Source organism: Somniosus microcephalus, chromosome 13 (genome assembly GCF_052327205.1).
Source record: "Somniosus microcephalus isolate GS21.2 chromosome 13, FLI_Smic_1.0, whole genome shotgun sequence".
Taxonomy (NCBI): Eukaryota; Metazoa; Chordata; class Chondrichthyes; order Squaliformes; family Somniosidae; genus Somniosus; species Somniosus microcephalus.
In genome coordinates, this window is record NC_140999.1 from 22,796,737 (window position 1) to 22,817,345 (window position 20,609).

The 20,609-nt window shown below is 41.0% G+C and overlaps 1 protein-coding gene across 2 annotated transcripts in view; it reads right to left on the reverse strand.

Moving 5' to 3' along the window:
- stk11 (serine/threonine kinase 11) overlaps positions 1–14,931 on the reverse strand; it is a 166,588-nt gene extending 151,657 nt beyond the window's left edge. Inside the window, exon 1 of one of the 2 annotated variants that reach the window (XM_086004618.1) lies at positions 14,484–14,931. In XM_086004618.1, the coding sequence (XP_085860744.1) occupies positions 14,484–14,848 (365 nt within the window). In that variant the 5' untranslated portion in view covers positions 14,849–14,931. The remainder of the gene's footprint in view (positions 1–14,483) is intronic. The other variant, XM_086004617.1, reaches the window with a different exon arrangement.
- Positions 14,932–20,609: the final 5,678 nt, after the last annotated feature.

Sequence of the window (20,609 nt, forward strand, 5' to 3'; positions counted from 1 at the left end):
ATCTTCTAACATAACAACTCACCAGCCGGTATATGTCAGTTCTCACTGGAATACACAGGGCCTGCATAAACAAAACAAAGTCAAGCTGCAGGTTGGCAAAAGCGGGCACAATACAAGCTGCTCAGCTCAGCCATCTGCAGAATGGCAGCCTGACAAAGTAGCAGAAAAAATATTCCTAATAAAAGAAAATATTTTAAATATACATTTTGAATGTGAATTGTTAATGACATTAAACTGCAAATTTTGACTCTGCCTCACCTAGGCTAAATTAAAAAATTACTTTAATTAATTTCCTAATATCTGTGAAGAGACAACTCTGGCTTTCCTAAATGACTCATGATTTTTTTTTTTTTTTTTTTAAATTGTACGATACAATAATTTCAAATCAATCAACACAATTATAATATGATGGCACAAAATCATTTTCCCTGTGAAAAGGAAGAAACTTCTAATTTTTTTCTGAATTACTGAGAATATCACACTGTGGTGCACAAGTACTAAACTAAGTACAAAAATATGTAGTAGAAACATATTTTACCTAATGTATTACACTGGAATCCGTAGACATTATAAATCGGCCAATAAATTCAACTATGCATTTATGGACTCCTTTAAAATTTTAAGAATGTAGACAGCCGTCAAATTACTTATAGTATGCATAAGTAGAGAAAGCCAGGCAAAATGAGAAAGTTCTGCTGGATACTCATGTTTTAAAAAATGTCGATGTGGGAGAACCCTGAACCGTCTCCTGCAATTAACAACATACTCCAAGGGACTCTGTCCTAACCTCAAAGATAGTATCCACTGCCCAAAGACAAACAGCAGTATTATTGCAGAAAGTGTATTTTCTTATTAGTATACAGTAAGAGAGGCAACAATAATAAAAATACAGAAGTTTGGTGACCAGATAGACAGAAATATAATGACTCTGTAGACACCACCCCCCACCATGAACTTCCAATGATCCAGTGGCCCCCAGTTTGAAAACCATAACTTTGTCAGTGATTAGGTTCTGTAGAATTGATTTTAAGAAATTTCATAAAATAACAAAAGGAAAATACAAACTGATTCCCATCCCAGCTTCCTTGGTAGCACATTGTGGAGTACTAACAACAAGCTAACTAAATCAGTCCCTCTGAGGCCACTGAAGGTATGTTATGCTTTCTGTGGGAAAACAAAATGACTGAAAATAGTCAGCTGGAAATTTTGTCATGTCTAATAAAATTTCTATCTGAAACACTGCATCTCCAATTTATTAGAAAGTCCTCGTCATATAATTGCAAATATGCTGCCCTGGACCAAAAACCAAACCTGGATAGCAATGATAAATAAAGCAAAAGAAATAATCTAAAAGGTTTTGGTGTGGGGAGCACAACAAACAAAATATGTGGTTCTACATAATTACAGGTGTTGCGTCTACCACCCACCTGTAGTGTCACAAATGTCACCTCAGATGCATCACACCTCAAAGTGTAACATGTCCAAAGCATCACACGTCTGCGGCGCAAAAATATTGAGAGGTAAGAGCCAGTCAAATACCCAATTGCCTGAAAGTCAATGGCCTGGAATTTGCACTGTGTAGTAACAGTGCACGAGCAGCTTTCGTTGTTATTAGCCCTTTGAAACTGATCGCAACGTCAGGGTTTAGCGCTTGCGCATCCCAACGCAGAAATTCTGAAGTTGCGGTAATTTATTCACTGCTCCAACACTAGCTGCGCTGTGGCCACTTCGCCGCTGATCGCAAATTACAGGCCAATAAATTAAAAGTTGCAAAAAGTACCAAGGAGGAACCAGCAGAAAACCAAGCAATCAAATCCAGCAATTCTTTTTTCAAAGCTGCCAAATATAAATTAGCAAGAACAATAAATCAACCAAAGTGCTCAAATAATTCCTTCACACTGTTTTCAGCCACAACGCACTCTGATCAATGTACACAACTAAAATAAACATTTATACCATGAAAACTTTACACTATCCCAAAGAGGGGAAAAAGAATGAAAACTACCCATAAGGTTGGCCATTTAATATTTAAATGCCTGCAAGAACTTTCTTGAATATAAATCCAGCCCTTCTGTCTGGGGCCTATGGACTTGAGTTGGAAATTTCACCAGGACCTTGTGGACTAGAAGATTTTCAGCAGCAGTGAACTCATTCTGTATGGGTCAGAGAAAGATCCGTCATAGAAGTTGTAGCCTTTATCTTGCTTCTGTGGATCTATAATATCTAGAGTGTACTGTGACAATGAGGCAGAACATTTCTAACTATCGACGAGGCTCAAGCAGCTGGGGGAAAGAAATCAAGATTTAAAAGATCTGATTTTTCTTGCATTTTTTACAACTTAAACAATTAACTAAAACTTCTAAGCAACTGGTGTTGCTTGGAATGAGGGATTTTTGTGTCACTGAGGGGGATTGATGTTTTTACCAGGTAATGAGAATATCTATAAAGCACTTTGTTGCTAACCTCAGACAATGCGGTCAGAATATGTCAGCCAGCTAGACCCAGACGATGGCAATTGACCATCAATTTAGATGCTGATCACTGGAGACGTAAATGGAAAAAAGGACTATGGACAATGCTACAGCAACTTCCTAAAGAATTACAAACCCAACATGGGAAGCAGGGGGGACAAAAGTCTTTTCACAATCATGTAAACAGCTAAAGAAAAGGAGGAAGATTTTGGAGAAAAGAATATACTTTTTTTGTATCTTAAGCAAGTTTGTAAAGTGATAAGTGAGCAGTATTACAAATATCAGATCAGTAAGCAGGGTAATATTTTAATCTGCTGTCGTATGATACATTGCTCCAATAAATTCACATTACTGTATTACAGCAATGGGCAAAACACTGTTACATTTAAGTTGCAGTGGGACCATTAAACATCAGGGACCGTACTCCAGGTCCCAGACGATCCATGAATATTGGCACAGAAAGTCTTCAAGTTTAATTTTTTTTTTAAAGGTTTTAAATATTGCAGTTCAATAGATGATCAATTTTTGCCATGGCAAGCTTTTTCTAATCCTTAAGACAAATAATAATTTGTTGAGAACAATGTGTGAAACAGAACCCATACTGTACAATTTGTTGTAACTCAGAATAAGATAGCATACCATAGTCTTTGGCATAACTTCCAACTGATTGCGCAATGAAAACAGAATTTCTTTGTTTAAAACCTTGGGTTTCATGTTTTGTAACCTACCAATTTTTAATTCAAGGCTCTGGACCTAAAAACCCTGGGGTTTTGTTGAACAACACTTCTTATCTAGTGTGGAATAGCATCGCTGTCAGGAGTCAGTTGCTTGCAGTAGCAGTGTCACATCAGATTATCGAGAGATGTATCCTCATCATGCAAGTTAAAAGGGACAAATTCTGATGAGAGAAGTCAAAGGTACCGGTATTTCCAACCAAGATCTACAATCCCAAAGGAATCATGCAGTGGGGTCATTGGGGGGAATCCAAGTAGACTGAACTTTTCCCTCAAAGGTTTGAAGCATTACTCACTGTGCATTTTATGTCTAAAACGCCTATAGACTGATGAGCATAAATATAGATCAAAGTAGATGAATTCACATATTTCTGGATTGCTAGGCTTCTATTAACAGGAGAGTAAAACTAGTCAATCGCTGATTTTTTTTGTGTGTGATGTCATACACCCAATTACCTGCCTTGGGATATATGCCTCCAGGTTTCCTTTTTGCAGGTTTCTCCAGACATCAGCTTGAGCCAAATGCTGGAGGAAAGAGAAAAGCAGCCCAATGAAGATGCTGTCCTACTTTCACTCGCCTCTCAGGGAGATGCCCATCGTCCACTTACCAACTCCCCACAGAAGCATGGCTTTGATTAGAAACTGAACAGTCTGATGAAATAAACCTGCAACCTTCCACTTCAGGGCACTGTATATTGGTGCGATAACATGCATCTCTGTTTCTACGATTAACAATTGTGAATTGTGTACACGGTACTGCCTCCTCATTACTGAAAGTGAGCCAAGAGGATGATCAGGATTGCAGAAGCACAGAGTGAGTTCACTGTTGGAAGACTGCACAATGGTAAGAAAGGCTGTAAACAAACTACAGGAAACTCTCTTTTAACCGGCACCTAAATATCCGGAAATCTCTCTTAACCGGCAAAATTCAGGAGTAGGTTCAGGTAAGTTTTACTATATATTAGTGGCCGTGTAACCGGGGTTCCTGGATCTGTGGCCGTGTAACCGGGGTTCCTGAACCTGTGGCCGTGCAACAGGGACTCCTGGATCTGTGGCCGTGTAACCAGGACTCCTGCACAAGTGCCGTGTAACCAGGGCTCCTGCACCTGTGGCTGTGTACGGGGCTCTCGCACCTTGGTAAGTATACCTCTCTGTAATCCGGACTTTTTGAACAACCGGCACCACGCCGGTCCCATCGGTGCCGGATAAAGAAGAGTTTCCTGTACACAGATTACCCAATCATATATCCCTCTCAGTCCAGGTTTATGGATTCTGAGAGATTCAGATTAGGTTTGTGGCCCAGGTTCCAAAGCTATGTTTCTTTGTGTCCTGCTGGTTCTTAGGGCAGGGAGGGGAATCTGGGCTGCTAAAATTCCAAAACCTTAACTCCATATAGCCATAATTAAAAAGTAGCTATAAAGTGACCTATCCTGAATGTGCTAGCTTCGGATCCAAAATGAAAGAAGCCAGTCTATACAAAACCCAGTGAAAGCAGCCCTTGATGATCCAGGTTATATTCCCAACCCTACTGAGGGAGAATGCTCTTCCTACAGTGGTGAATTTATTCACGTTGAAACACTGAAGACCCATGAAGAGGATTAGAGGTAATCTGAATGGCAGGCGAAGCCGAATTTGGGAAAGGGTTTCTTCTGAAGCCAACTCCCTTCAATCCCCATCACCCTTTTCCCCTTCCTACGTTTCTCAACTTTACCCTCATTCTGCCCATTTCTCGGTTGTTTTGCTTTGCACTACTCTGACAGGTAGACAAGGTTAGCAGTAGAGAGACTAGTCTGTTACCTTACGTTTCCTGCGATGAAACTCCCATTTTTGAACTAGGGCTCGAAGTAGCTATACACTGTCCCATCGTGTATTTGATGCAACACCACAGTAATTTGTAACTTATTAAATCATTTAGGATACATTGCTAATGAATGGAAAAAGGTAGATTCATTAATTTATAAAGTTGCTGGAAAATTTCTATTTATAATGTAAAATTCTTTCAAATCTGGATTTGAATCTACCCATACTGATCAGATGTTTCCTCTCTCTGGATGCTGCAAATATCCTGTATGAAATGATTTTGGTAGTCTCTACATATATTTGTCCAAATGGGCAGATCAGATAGACCAAGGTGTGGGTGTGGGGAAGGCGTGAAAAGGAACAGGAAGAAAAAGTGAAAACACACTGGTGCAGTGAGCTATACTCTTCTGAAGTTGGAATTGCAGCAGCGTAAAGGAAGCTTTACTTCAGATCTCACCTATACAGTATCTAACCTAGGAAGGTTTCATACTTAACACTGGGTACTAAAATTAGGGAAATATTCGATTCCTCGGCACTCAAATCCCTCATCCTGATCAGGGAGAAAATATTCCAGCAAAGGCCTAATCATCAAACAACTAATATTTCAGTGAATTTCTTTAAAACCATAAGAAAACATAAATTTCTAGTACATAAACCATTTACAATAATAACATACTTTTATGACTCATAAAACATCTGAAAGCACTTAACCAGGATGTGAATAATACCTAATGATCAGTGAAGAGTTAAGGCATTTGGGGAAAGTGAAGATTCTGCTGCCGAGACTGAAGTGCTGAAAGGGGAATGCAAAGGAGGCCTGGGGTGTAAAGCAAAGGGTGCATGCTGGAACTTAGGGCTGAAGAGGTAGATATGAAGGAAGAGACCGATGCACAAGAACACATATCTTGAAATCAATACATCAAGGAATCGGAAGCAAATAAAGGAGAACAGGAGTGACAGAGAAGCGGGAAAACGCAGGACAGGTTGAATGCGGTAGAGTTTTGGACTAGTTACAATTTATGAAGGGTGGAACTCAGGAGTCTAGAGGTGAAAAATGCACACACAAGGGTTTCATCAGCAGTAGAGACAACAACATGCAATGTTGTGTAGATGGAAGTGGTAATCTTGGCTGTGGCCTGGAAACTCAGCTCAGAGTCAAACAGGAACACAGGAACAGAAGCACGCCATTTCGTCCTTGATCCGCCATTCAATGAGATCATGGCTGAACTGTGACCTAACGTCATATAGAACAGTGAGGTGACCCATCATCAGGCTCAGTCTGGGTGCGCAGTCAGGGAGATGGATGGAGTCAGAGGCAAAGGTGCGGAGTTTTGGGCAAGAGCCAAAGAGGACAGCTCGAGTCTTGCGATAGGGTGTTTGAGGATGTTCATGCTTATGCAGGGCTTACGTCTGCAGTTGGACAGTACAGTGGTGGTTGAGGTGTCAAGGCTGATGGCAGAGAGAGAAAGTTAGGTGTTGGCAAATACTGTACATGTGAAAGCTGACCCCATGCCTACAAACGATGATGAGAAAAAGGGAGTCATGGATGGAGTCTTAAGCACACCCTAAGTGACTGTCCATATGTAAATCCCACCTGCAGTTTTAAATTTCTCTGCATAATCACCAGCTCAACTTTTACTTAATGCTATACAAATTAATATACAATGAAAACAAAACAGTCCACAAAATTTGACAAATAAAAAACAAGTCTGGCCACAGAAACCAACTAGCACAAATCTAACAGCAAATCAGCCAAAGACGACTGAATTACTCACTCCTGATAAACTATATTGCAGTAGAAGTGATCTCAAGGTTCATTTGTATGTACTGTAGAAGGTGAATTGTGAAACATGAACAGAGTTCACTCAGTTCAAGTACACTGCACAATATTGCTGCGACATCATGAGGGTCAAAGAAAATCAGCTTTACATTAACTTTAATACTGTTCCACAGCTGTTACCGCAGATTAACATGTCTATTTTAGAAGCTTTTCACAGCAACCATAACATTGCTACACGATGTTAATATTTCAGTTAATCGGGAAGGCTGAACTGATCTTGTGTGATTTCTCAGTGATTTTGTAATAGGTTACAGAGGAAACTACAGTCAGCATTACTCAAGTAATAAGGAAATATCTTAATGATTATTTCTACACAAACAAAATTTAAGTGTCAGAGAAAGTGGTCGGCTTTGCTGTGACAAACAGTTGGACACCAACTATTATAACAAATGCTGAAACAGGAGATTTGCTCTAGAATCAAAATTTTCTGACCGAGAACCTGAACAGTCCAAACTTTGCTCTATGCCAAGATGATGATTCTTGATGATGCCTAAATGGTAACAATGCAAATACTGCTTAATACAAAGCTGGATTTCCTTCAGAAAAATAATGCTCCATAAATTTAAAATAAAGGCATCCATATTACCCTAAACATCAGACATTTCTAAACAAGCCACCATGCATCTGGCAACTTATTTGGCTATCTTACCAACTGTACGTGAATCAAGATGTGCACCACTAGTATGCCTGTAAGCAAGCCTCAAAATTAATATTGATATGGTCATGCTAGGGTAGCCTCAGATAAGCCGTTTAAGTCTCTTCATTTGCAGTGAGCCCACGTGCAACTAAGATTTATTTACAAAGAGATCCTTAGCAACATGTAGTGTTGGGCAGCAAAAGGAGGTTACTTCTTATTCCTTGTGAAAACTTATCAAGGAATAAAAGTCACATGGTTAGCATGACTAAAACTGTTCACAAGTGTGCCGGATATCATTTTACTGTTGTGTATTCTAAAGATGAACGGTCCTGAATATCTTCATATGCAACAGTAAAAATAACATGAATGTTCCTATTGTGTTGGCCACTGTCTGAAGGGGCATGGGGAAAATCAAACCACATTGTTGGACAACATAACACGGGTCAATACTTCACAAATGCATCTCAGGAAAAGTGGTGTTAATGGATTTTCCTTTCCATGTTTGCTACTTAATTCTGGTCTAATTTAAATGATGAAAAGGAAATGTCATTTTAAATACTTGGAGCTTTACCCATTTTATATACTTCCAAATGCATTTTCAACTATATTGAAAATGCTTTTCTAATCATTAAAGTTTGTGTTGTAAATAATCTGTTAGATCAAAAGTTGGCCATCTGTACACAAAGTTTTCGATCAAAAGCAAAAGGGCTGTACTAGAAAAGTAGATATGGGTCTGTGAGATTGGCCTTGTTTGATTGCATTCCTACTTGTCCCAACACAGCCAACACTCTCAGCAATGCCTTCCTTTCCTGCTCCCACACAGTCACCTTCAGAGTACCCCAAAGTTCCATCCTTGGCTCTCTTTTCCTCAACTTCATTACATTGGCAACATTACGGATAGAAGTGGGAACAAATTCTATATGTAGACTGATGACCCATCTTTATTTCGGTTCCTCGATTCCTGAGCTGCGAGACTGCTGGTCCAACATCAAGTTGTGAATGAGGCACAACTTTCTTCACATGGGCATTAGGAAGATAAAAGACATTGTATTTAGCCCCCCACCCCCCAATCAAAAAATTGTACCCTTGTCACCGTCATCCCCCGTTCAGGCTGCTCATTCAGGCTGAACCAAATGGTGCACAATCTCCATGTCCTGTTTGCCCCAGAGTTCCGCTTTAAACCAAAGACCTTCTTTCAAAAGTTATGACAGAGGTCCCTGGAGTGCATCAATATTTGCAGAGGGTACACAGCATTCAAAATTTTGAAAAAATCACTGAGTTACACCAGTGAAATCGTGTCAACTTCCCTCATACCACTTTCAGGTAGAACTAGCTAATATCTTGAAAATTCCTCGAGACTGTTGGGTTAGCTGTGTCAGGAATTAATTCCTCAGGCAAAGATGTACGCATTTTTTTTTTAATGCTATCATATCAGCAGTTTTGTCTTCAAGATACGCTGGACTAAAACAAGCTAAACACAATAAAGCTATGCATTTCTAGAAAAGATGTGTAGGTACTGGTGAATAACTGATGAAATGATCAGTACAGTGTATGACAGTAGTAAAGGCAGCTAACATAATAAGGGGGTATGTAGCAGAGGGGTAGAACATAAGTCCAGGAGTAATAGTAGGCACTTTTGAATATTGGTTCAGCCTCCACTTTGCGTATTAAGCACAATTAAGGTCACCATACTTAGTGAGCACATAATGAATGGAGAGTATGCAGAAAAGGTCAGCTAAACATACCTGGGATTAAGGTACGTGAGCTAAGAGAGGTTAAGCTTGGAATGTTTACACTGGAGAAAAGCCAGCTCAGGGGAGATAGCGGAGGTTTTTGAGAGTAGTGTACAGAAGGCCGTGAATGTGACAATTGAAATTTTCAAGACTGAGATCGATAGATTTTTGTTAGATAAGTGCACATGGGGATATGGATCAAAGGCAGGTAAATGGAGTCGAGTTAGAGATCAGCCATAACGCAATTGGTGAAAAAAGCTTGAGGGGCTGAATGGCCTACACGGGTCCCTGTGTTTCCTATATAAGTATAGAAGATCAAATGAACCTTAATAAATTGTTTGACATAACCGTAAACTCGAACAGGAGACACTCAGGCAAGCTCAGAAAAGAGGTGAATAAACAGTTTAGATTTAACTACTTCACACAGAAGATGGTGAATGTGTGGAAGAGGGAGTGGAGGCAGATATCAGCAACAAATTCAAGAGGGCGCTGAATAGTTTTTTTTAAGCAAAAGAAGCGATTCATAAAGAGAGAATAGTACAGCATTTTTTAAAACAAACTCAGGGACCATTATCTTTGCTGTCCTGTACATTCTTGTGCTGCTAATTCCATAGTTAAGGGCACAACAACAACTTGCTTTTATATAGCACCTTTAATGTAGTAAAACATTCTAAGGTGCTTCACAGGAGTGTTATCAAACAAAATCGGACACCGAACCACATAAACTGCTATTAGGATAGGTGACCAAAAGCTTGATCAAAGATAGGTTTTAAGGAGCGTCTTAAAGGCGGAGAATTAGAGAGGCGAAGAGGTTTAGGGAGGGAATTCCAGAACTTAGGGCATAGGCAGCTGAAGGCACAGCTGCCAATGGTGAGGCAATGGAAATTGGGGAGGTGCAAGAGGTCAGAATTGAAAGAGCACAGAGATCTCAAAAGGATTATAGGCTGCAGGAGGTTACAGAGATCGGATGGGGCGAGGCCATGGAAGGATTTGAACACAAAGATGTGAATTTTAAATTCAAGGCGTTGCTGGACCCGGAGCCAATGTAGGTCAGCGAGCACAGGGCTGATGGGTGAACGGAACTTGATGTGGGTTAGGATATGGGCAGCAGAGTTTTGGATGAGCTGAAGTTTACAGAGGGTAGATGCTGGGAGGCCGGCATTGGAATAGTCGCGTCTGGAGATAATTAAGGCACAGACAAGGATTTCAGCAGCCGACGGGTTGAGGCAAAAGGGGGGCATTAAGTGCATTTGCTTTGGATCAAATGTTTAATTTGTAGGGCTATCACAAACCCAAGTGGACTTTAACAACAAATCACAGTACTAATATCAATTTTTACCACCATCAACCAACATAAATACAAAAGAACAATTAAAAAATACCTATCCAAAATGTGACCACCAGCAGCTTTAGAAAATAAAACCTACACTGATCACTTCAATTCTGTGCAGCAGGCCAGAAAACTCAAGTTTCCAGTAGAGCAACCAACAAATATGGTTGAAGATTTAGCTTGTCAAGAATCTAAAAACTGAACTTTTCTGTGCTGAAACAAGTTACATTGGTAGTTACCTTGGTAGAGGGGAGGAAAGACATTTCAACTAAATACGTATTACGCTGCAAATAAAAAAAGCAGGGCATTTCAAAACTTGACGACATTTGCAGTACAAGTGATCTCCCTTTTGCATTCTCTGATCCCTCAATTATTGGGAGGGGTTAAATACATGAAGCTTTATATAAAGTATGTGGAATTATACACCACTATGGTAAAGAATTTCTATGGGTTACTAAACACAGAATTAGCTAAGTCAAAATCATCAGCTTGTGAAGGAATGAGCCATACCTATTCAGAAAAATACATCATCCTATGAACAGAATTTTGACTATTAAAACATGACAAACTGGGCTTAAAAATCTAAAGCTGTAAACAGCATACAGGCTTTTGAGGTAAGATAACTTGTTGACACTGAAACAATAGCCCTATTGAAGCAGCAGGTTGGAGGTTCCTCTAAGTCTGCAGCATTAGAAAAAAAGACAACACTATACCCAGTTAAATTGTCTTAAACCGACACTTCGGAAAGAAACACAAAGATTAAAGAAACATGTGCCTTTGTAAAAATGACATCAAGTAAAAGAAACACCTGACGTCAAATGAAACATGGGAGGCACCAGCCATCACATTGTTTTTGTGTTGAACTTGGAACACCTAGGAGACACAAAGTCTGTGTTGCAATCAGTTGAGGTGTTCTAAATGCAAAAGATACAAACAGGAGACTTTGATAAAAATGACATCAAATAGAACCACTACTGTCACATTGTTTTTATGATAAGCTTCGAACACCTAAAGGAGGAGACATAATTCTTAATGCTACAGCTGAACTGATAGTAAGAATAGCAGAAGTCAACAGAAAAATGACTAGAGATAATTAGCTTGCATCAGCAGAAAACTTCAAAGGTTATACCACTGAGAAAGGGTATAAATTTAGAACTTTCAAATGAGAAGAGCGATTCTCAGGCTTCAGAGACAGGCTCTAAGTTTTCAAGAGTCTCGGGTATCAAAGGTATTTGATTTTGGTGGATATCCTGAAATAAGACTAAGAAATGTAAAAATGTAACGAAGTTAAGGTTTGAGAATAAGGATCTCTGATAATAGGATTGCAAGTTTTCTGTATTTAGAACTGTTAATGTTGCGACTGAATCACCAGCTGTAATTACATGTCGGTTCTTTAATAAATCTATATATTTTTAGAAAAAAAACTGAAGGGATAATTACGAGTCCTAGACCCTTTCGGGCTACCCCAGGTCAGGCGTATTCCCCAGATTTTCACCTTCAACTAAAGTTAGAGGTAGCCGAATCCTAAAGACGCTTAATTGGGTCTAAAGGTCCAGACTATCTCTCCCTAAAGGAAAGTAATGACCTGAAGATGTTACCATCCTCCAGATAGCACTTTTAATAAGTTTAGCTAGACTGTAACCTTCTGGATATTATGAGGGTCTGGAAAACGCCCCCAGAATTCTGTAACTCCTCACCAAAGAGTGTACAGAGATTGAGTTCGCGAGTTTGATACAGAAGTACTATGTGAGACAATTCTAAAAATATATAATTTATTAAAGAACTGACACGTAATTACAGCTGGTGATTCAGTCGCAACATTAGCAGTTGAAAACTTAGAGCCTGCCTCTGAAGCCTGAGAATTGCTTTTCCCCTTTCAGCGAATCTCTCTTCCCATTTGAAAGTTCTATATTTATACCCTTTCTCAGTGGTATATCCTTTGAAGTTTTCTGCTGATGCAAGCTAATTATCTCTAGTCATTTTTCTGTTGACTTCTACTATTCTTACTGTCAGTTCAGCTGTAGCATTAAGAATTATGTCTCCTCCTTTAGGTGTTCGAAGCTTATCATAAAAACAATGTGACAGTAGTGGTTCTATTTGATGTCATTTTTATCAAAGTCTCCTGTTTGTATCTTTTGCATTTAGAACACCTCAACTGGTTGCAATACAGACTGTGTGTCTCCTAGGTGTTCCAAGTTCAACACAAAAACAATGTGATGGCTGGTGCCTCCAGTGTTTCATTTGATGTCAGGTGTTTCTTTTACTTGATGTCATTTTTACAAAGGCAAATGTTTCTTTAATCTTTGTGTTTCTTTCCTCCAAAGTGTTGGTTTAAGACAATTTAACTGGGTATAGTATTGTCTTTTTTCTAATGCTGCAGACTTAGAGGAACCTCCAACCTGCTGCTTCAATAGGGCTATTGTTTCAGTGTCAACAAGTTAGGTTACGGGGATAGGGCTTGGGTGGGATGGCTGTCGGTGTAGGGACCGGGTGCTAGGGTTTGGATGATCAGCCATGATCTCGTTGAATGGCGGAGCAGGCTCGAAGGGCCGAATGGCCTACTCCTGCTCCTAGTTTCTATGTTATCTTACCTCAAAAGCCTGTATGCCATTTACAGCTTTAGATTGTTGAGGCTTTTAGATTTTTAAGCCCAGTTTGTCATGTTTTAATAGTCAAAATTCTGTTCATAGGATGATGTATTTTTCTGAATAGGTATGGCTCATTCCTTCACAAGCTCTCAGAAAATCACTCCCCTGCCCCCAAAAATCATCTGTGCTTTCCTCTTCAGTTTGAAAGTCAAATGAACCCCACTGAACTCACTTCCTTATCAGCCTGCCAAGAATCATGCTGATGCAGCCTCAGAAAGTGAGGAGAGCTCCAAAATTCACAATCACACAATGGCCCATCTAAAACTGACTAAATCTTGCCTTGAGCGAAGCTAGAGTATGAATATTAATTAAAATTGAGAACTCAACCAAGGAAAGTCCCTAATTTTTTTTTGGTAAATTAAAGGTCCAATTTTATCAGGAAAAATATTAAATCATTGACAGTGATGGTCGGTCTTTTAAACTTTAATTGAGGCATTATTTTCCACGAGAAGTAGTCACCCATTTTACTTTTCTAAATACTTTGCTTCATTGTTAAACCAAATTCAAATCTTAAGAAAATATAAATTGTTATTTAGTGGTTGAGCTTTTAAACCAAAAAGAAACAGGAGATAGGAGGTTGCAAGATGCGAGTGACTGAATTTACCTTTTGGTTAAAAGGGAATGAAGTGCAATACTACAAATTAACTTGCTCACTTTTACTGTTGGAAAGGTAGCAATGACTGTAAACTATACAGTAAATCAGCTGGCAATCTTAGTTTTTCAAATATTTTACTTCCCCCTTCTCTGCCCTGCATCACTAAAACTGGATGTTTAAATGGAAACAGCTGTCTGGTGGGAAATTAGTCAAAATATTAATCTCACAAAAGTATTAGCTATGGTATTGGAAAATACCATTACCCTAGCATTTACTCCTCCCCTCCCAAAAAGATGTCAACTCATCAAAAGTCCAGTACCAGAGCTTCATTATGAGGGTCTTTATTAAAGGAAGAGAGAAAAAGAGAGGCACAAAAACACTACCTTTGTTAAGCATTTTTAAAAATCCAATCATCAGAATTTCAAACGTTTCAAGCCAACAACCAAGTTGGCAATAGTAACGGGAATACTGCTTCACCTCTTGATGTCCCTCTCATTAGGGAGCAGCAACTGAGGACGGACAGGTTGATTGTCAAAAGTAAAAGTGGAGTTGGGGGGGGGGGGGGGGGGGGGGGCGGGTGAGAGACTCTGCCCAAATGCCGCTTTCAGGGATTGGGGTGCGAGCTGTCAGTGAGCATTACTGCTGCTCCATGGGCCTCCGTCGTGTGTACAATATTTACACTTCCATCCACTTACTTTTTCACATTCGCTTCCCCGTTTGGGATCCTCCGCAGCTTTTTCTTCTTGAGGATTTTCACGGCCCTCCTGCAGAGGGTCTCAGAGTCCAGCATCTCCTTGACTTTGCCGTAGGAGCCCTCGCCCAGGAGGTCGCCCATTAGGTACTTCCCGATGATTTTGGCCCTTTTCTTCCTCGGCTGGTAGATCACGTCGGTGGAGTCGATCCTGTGGATGAAAGTGTCCACTCCCATGAGGTCGTTGTCACTGATGTAGTCAATGACCTCGTCCATCTCGAGATAGTCTCTGAAAGCCGCCAGGATCGGCTCGGATTCCTCGGGCTCCTCTGGCTGCTGTTGTTGCCGTTGCTCCGCTCCATGCAGCATCGCCTTCTCCTCCCTCCGGCAGGAGTTCAGTTGTTAGGCAGCCGCCATTTTGTTTACCTGCCTCTGAACAACTCCGGAGCTGCCGTTGTGCGTCATCAACCTCACGCCCCGCCTCCCCACCAGTTTTGGCGGATTCTCTCTTACTATTGGTCGCCTTTCCCGTCGATCACCAGCGTTACCGGGCGACGGGGCGTCAGATCCCGCCCCCCCTCCGGCCCGCTGTTCCCCCTGTCCATTGGTCCACTTTCACGTCAATTATGACGGTTACCTCACAACCAGCGGCAAGTTTGCGCCTGCCTCGGCGCTGTCGAAAGCTATTGGTCGTCTGCTGCAGAAAAGACAGCGTTCATAGGTTGGTTTCTGTGTCAATCAGGATCGTCCTAGCAAATCAGAGCAAGCCTCTGTGCTAAAATTCCAGCCTTTAATTGGTCTATGCTCATGTCAGGTCCACTACACTTCCCTATGTTGGGGAGAGGGTTATTGGTCTGATCCTTGTCCAGAGTGATAAGGGAGGGAAGGAATTATTTTTAGATGTCACATTCTGTCAGACTTTGAACTCTACGCCTCTGGGTTTAATGTTTTGGCAATAATATCATAGCTGAGGCAATGCTTCTTGTTGCTGCAAAGTTTTTTGTAGTGCTGCAAAGTTTTAAGTCAAATTCATATTAAAGGAAAGAAACGCATTGCAATTTGAGGGCACCGTGGTTATGGTCTATATATGGGCTGAAAACAAACTTATTCCCGGAATTTAGCTAGTCCGAAAACACCACTCTTGAATGGGCAGAATTTGTTGCCTTCTTGGGTAATATTTAGCCTGACTTTCCTAAACCAGCGCATGCTAAAGACGATGGCCCCGGAAAACCTGTCTAACTTAAGAGACAGTTTGTCCTTCATGATTTTGTTAAACGCAGTTTTCACTGATTTTTAAAAAAATAATGGAATGGCCTTTTTAAAAGTACACGCACAATCGGTGACACAATTGCATAACTGTTCTCAACATCATTGTACACAGTGTTTGCAGATAAAAGTACCTTGCAACAGATTTTATCCAGATGACAATTTATAAGCTTTAATATGTTTACACCCGTTTGTATGTCACTTGTAATTTAATCATTTAGCTTGATTCTATCATTTTTAAGGGGTGTGGTGGTGTAAAACACCGATGCGTTTAATATTAAATCAGTGCAACACTTGAGTTTCACAAGACTACGAAATGGTTACTGCAGTGCTAAGTCGCAACATAAATACATTTCAAATGCTTACTGTCCCCTGGAGCCTTGAGCCCTCTGATTTTAACTTGCGTTGCATTAAAAAAAAACGTTTACGGTGTTAAGTGTTGAGAGAATGGATCCCTTTATTTAACCAGACATTCGATTCGTTCTTGGACAGAAAGCAGTGGCTTCGGTGTTTATTAGTGCTTAAAGTCACATTCCAGTATTATATTTGTATATAATGCAATGAATTCTGGTGTTGTGAGGCAAAATATGAAATGTTTTGCAGTGGAAGGACAACCTGTGTACAGATAGCATTGAGATTGCATTGCTGTATCCACAAAAATAGGTTCAGTGTTGAAGAAATTAGTCCATTTTTAAACCTATCAATTTGGCAGTTAAATTTTACAGCCGTTGATGAAGTTCCAAGATACTAGGCTCAAATATCCTGTTGTAATTACACTTCTACAAAACACCTCAATGCATAAAAGAGCTGTCCTGTGTTGTATTGTATTTAAACTTTGATATGATGATATCAGATTCATATAACATATTGGTTGATACCACCGTTTTTTTCAAATCCAATTTTTATCTCTATATCTTCATCCAATACAGGGATACATTTGTTAAAATCATATCTTTATCAATTTTATCCTTTTTGGATGACGTAATCAAGTTTTTACTGGGTTCTGATGAAGGAATAAAACCTTAAAGGAATAAAACATTAACCTATCTTTCTTTTTCCAGATGCTGTTGTGCATTTTCACCATTTTTATTTTTTATTGAGACTTCTCATAATTTGCATTTTTCTCTTTCTCTCCCTGAATAATTTTGTGATGATGGTACCAACCGATGTTTATATTATTGACTGTTTTATTTCAGGTAGAAAAATCAATTTTTCCTTTAAATTTGTGGCTCAAGCTTGCCTCTTAGGCCAAAAGTCAACAGTAGTGGGTTCTCTTTATATTTTGTATCCTTTGGTCACCTCTGCCACGCCGTTATTCAAGGGGGAGCAGATGAACTTTAGCTAGCTTCTAGAGTATGTGTAGTTAACTGACTTTCCGATTTTTCCTCTCTTTGCGGGGACATTTCTGAAAAAGCACAGCAGAGATGAATACACTATGTGGGGAATCATGAGAGTAAAGCCAATCCTACCAGTCTGTGCCACACCACATTAGTACACCAACATGCTGTGCCATCACACCACTCCACATGTTCAGTATTAAATGTAAACATCTGACTGACTCAGTATTCAAGTGCTGTAAAGTGATATTAGATGAACGTCAAAGTAAAGATAGATACGACCAGCAATTAGTAGTGCATGGTGCAGTACGTAGGGAGCACCAATGCACTGAGCCATGGCATCATATAGGGAGAATACTGAGGTTCTATTCCCCTATAGAGATCTGGGTTGGTAGGTTCTGGCTGCTGTACAGAGGTGCTGAGCATAGGCCAAAGCAAATATGTAATGGCACAAGGGAGTAGGGCAAGGCTGGATGGCATTTATTTTAATGCAAGGAGTCTTGCGAATAAGGAGGATGAACTGAAGGTGTTGATGAACACATGGGAGTATGATATTGTTGCTATCACGGAGACATGGTTGAGGGAGGGGCAAGACTGGCAGCTCAATATTCCGGGGTGTAGAATCTTCAGGCGAGACAGAGGGAGGGGTAAAAGAGGAGGGGGTGTCGCAATATTAATTAAGGAGTCAATTACTGCTGTAAGGAGGGATGATATATTAACAGGTTCCTCTAATGAGGCCATATGGGTAGAACTTAAAAACAAAAAGGGGGCAAGCACTTTGCTGGGAGTGTACTATAGGCCCCCAAACAGTCAGGGGGAGATAGAGGAACAGATATGTAGGCAAATCTCAGAGAAATGTGCAAATAATAGGGTAATAATAGTGGGGGATTTCAACTTCCCCAATATTAACTGGGATAGTCAGAGTGTGAAAGGCTTAGAGGGTGCAGAATTCTTAAAGTGCATCCAAGAGAGCTTTTTGAGCCAGCATGTAGAAAGTCCTACAAGAGAGGGGGTGGTACTGGACCTAATTCTAGGGAATGTGGCCGGGCAAGTGGTAGAAGTGTTAGTAGGTGAGCACTTTGGCGACAGTGACCATAATTCGGTGAGATTTAAGGTAGTCATGGAAAAGGACAGAGATGGACCAGAAATAAAGATTCTAAATTGGGGAAGGCCGATTTTAATATGATAAGGCAGGATCTGGCCAAAGTGGACTGGGATCAGCTACTTGTAGGAAAATCCACATCGGCGCAATGGGAGTCTTTCAGAAAGAAAATTGAGAGAGTACAATGGCAACATGTTCCCGTAAAGGTCAAGGGTGGGACCAACAAGCCCAGGGAACCTTGGATGTCAAGGGATATATGAGAATGTATTAGGAAAAAATGGGGGGCTTTTGGCAGATACAAAGGACTAAAGACAGAGGAAGCCCTAGAGGAGTATAAAAAGTGCAGGGGGATACTTAAAAAAGAAATTAGGAGAGCGAGGAGGGGCCATGAAATAACACTGGCGAGCAAAATAAAGGAAAATCCTAAGGTGTTTTATAAGTATATTAAGGGCAAGAGGATAACTAGGGAAAGAGTAGGGCCCATTAGGGACCAAAGTGGCAATCTGTGTGTGGAGCCAGAAGATGTAGGTGGGGTTTTAAATGATTTTTTTGCATCTGTGTTCACTATGGAGAAGGACGATGTAGATATAGAAATCGGGCAGGGGGACTGTGATATACTTGAACATATTAGCATCGAGAGGGAGGAGGTACTAGCGGTTTTAGCAGGCTTAAAAGTGGATAAATCCCCAGGCCCGGATGAGATGTATCCCAGGCTGCTGTGTGAGGCAAAGGAGGAGATTGCAGGGGCTCTGACACAAATTTTCAGAACCTCTCTGGCCACAGGAGATGTGCCAGAGGACTGGAGAACAGCTAATGTAGTACCATTATTCAAGAAGGGTAGTAGGGATAAACCAGGGAATTACAGGCAGTGAGCCTAACATCAGTGGTAGGGAAATTATTGGAAAAAATTCTGAGGGACAGAATTAGTCTCCACTTGGAGAGGCAAGGATTAATCAGGGATAGTCAGCATGGCTTTGTCAAGGGAAGATCATGTCTGACTAATTTGATTGAATTTTTCGAGGGGGTGACTAGGATGAGGGTAGTGCAGTGGATGTGGTATACATGGATTTCAGTAAGGCTTTCAATAAAGTCCCGCATAGGAGACTGGTCAAGAAGGTAAGAGCCCATGGGATCCAGGGTGACTTGGCACATTGGATCCAAAACTGGCTTAGTGGCAGAAGGCAGAGGGTGATGGTCGAAGGTTGTTTTTGTGACTGGAAGCCTGTGTCCAGTGGGGTACCGCAGGGATCGGTGCTGGGTCCCTTGCTGTTTGTGGTCTACATTAATGATTTGGATGTGAATGTAAAAGGTATGATCAGTAAGTTCGCAGATGACACGAAAATTGGTGGGGTGGTAAATAACGAGGAGGGAAGCCTCAGGCTACAGGACAATACACTGTAGATTGGTTGGTCAGATGGGCGGAACAGTGGCAAATGGAATTTAACCCTGAAAAGTGTGAGGTGATGCATTTTGGAGGGACTAACAAGGCAAGGGAATACACAATGAATGGTAAGACCCTAGGAAAGACAGAGGATCAGAGGGACCTTGGTGTGCATGTACATAGATCCCTGAAGGCAGCAGAACAGGTGGATAAGGTGGTTAAAAAGGCATATGGGATACTTGCCTTCATTAGCCGAGGCATAGAATATAAGAGCAGGGAGGTTATGATGGAGCTGTACAAAACGCTGGTTAGGCCACAGCTGGAATACAGTGTGCAGTTCTGGTCGCCACACTATAGGAAGGATGTGATTGCTTTGGAGAGGGTGCAGAGGAGATTCACCAGGATGTTACCTGGGCTGGAGCGCTTCAGCTATGAAGAAAGACTGGACAGGCTGGGGTTGTTTTCCTTGGAACTGAGAAGGCTGAGGGGGGACCTGATTGAGGTGTACAAAATTATGAGGGGCATAGATAGGGTAGATAGAAAGGAACTTTTCCCCTTAGTAGAGGGGTCAATAACAAGGGGGCATAGATTCAAGGTAAAGGGGCAGGAGGTTTAGAGGGGATTTGAGGAAGAACTTTTTCAACCAGAGGGTGGTTGGAATCTGGAACTCACTGCCTGAAAGGGTGGTAGAGGCAGGAACCCTCACAACATTCAAGAAACATTTAGATGAGCACTTGAAATGCCATAGCATACAAGGCTATGGACCAAATGCTGGAAAATGGGATTAGATTAGACAGGGCCTGATGGCTGGCGCGGACGCGATGGGCCGAAGGGCCTCTTTCTGTGCTTTATAACTCTAAGACTCTATGGGCTAAAAATTCAGTTGGGCGCCGTTTGGGGCGCCAAGCTCGCCTTGGCGCCGGAATTACCGCTGCGAGCGGAGCCATTTGCGCCATCCCGATATTCAGTTTCTGCGCCCCAAACGGAAGTGGGCCGCTACTCGAGGCTCCCCGCACCCCGCTTGGGGCGCTCACCCTGAATATC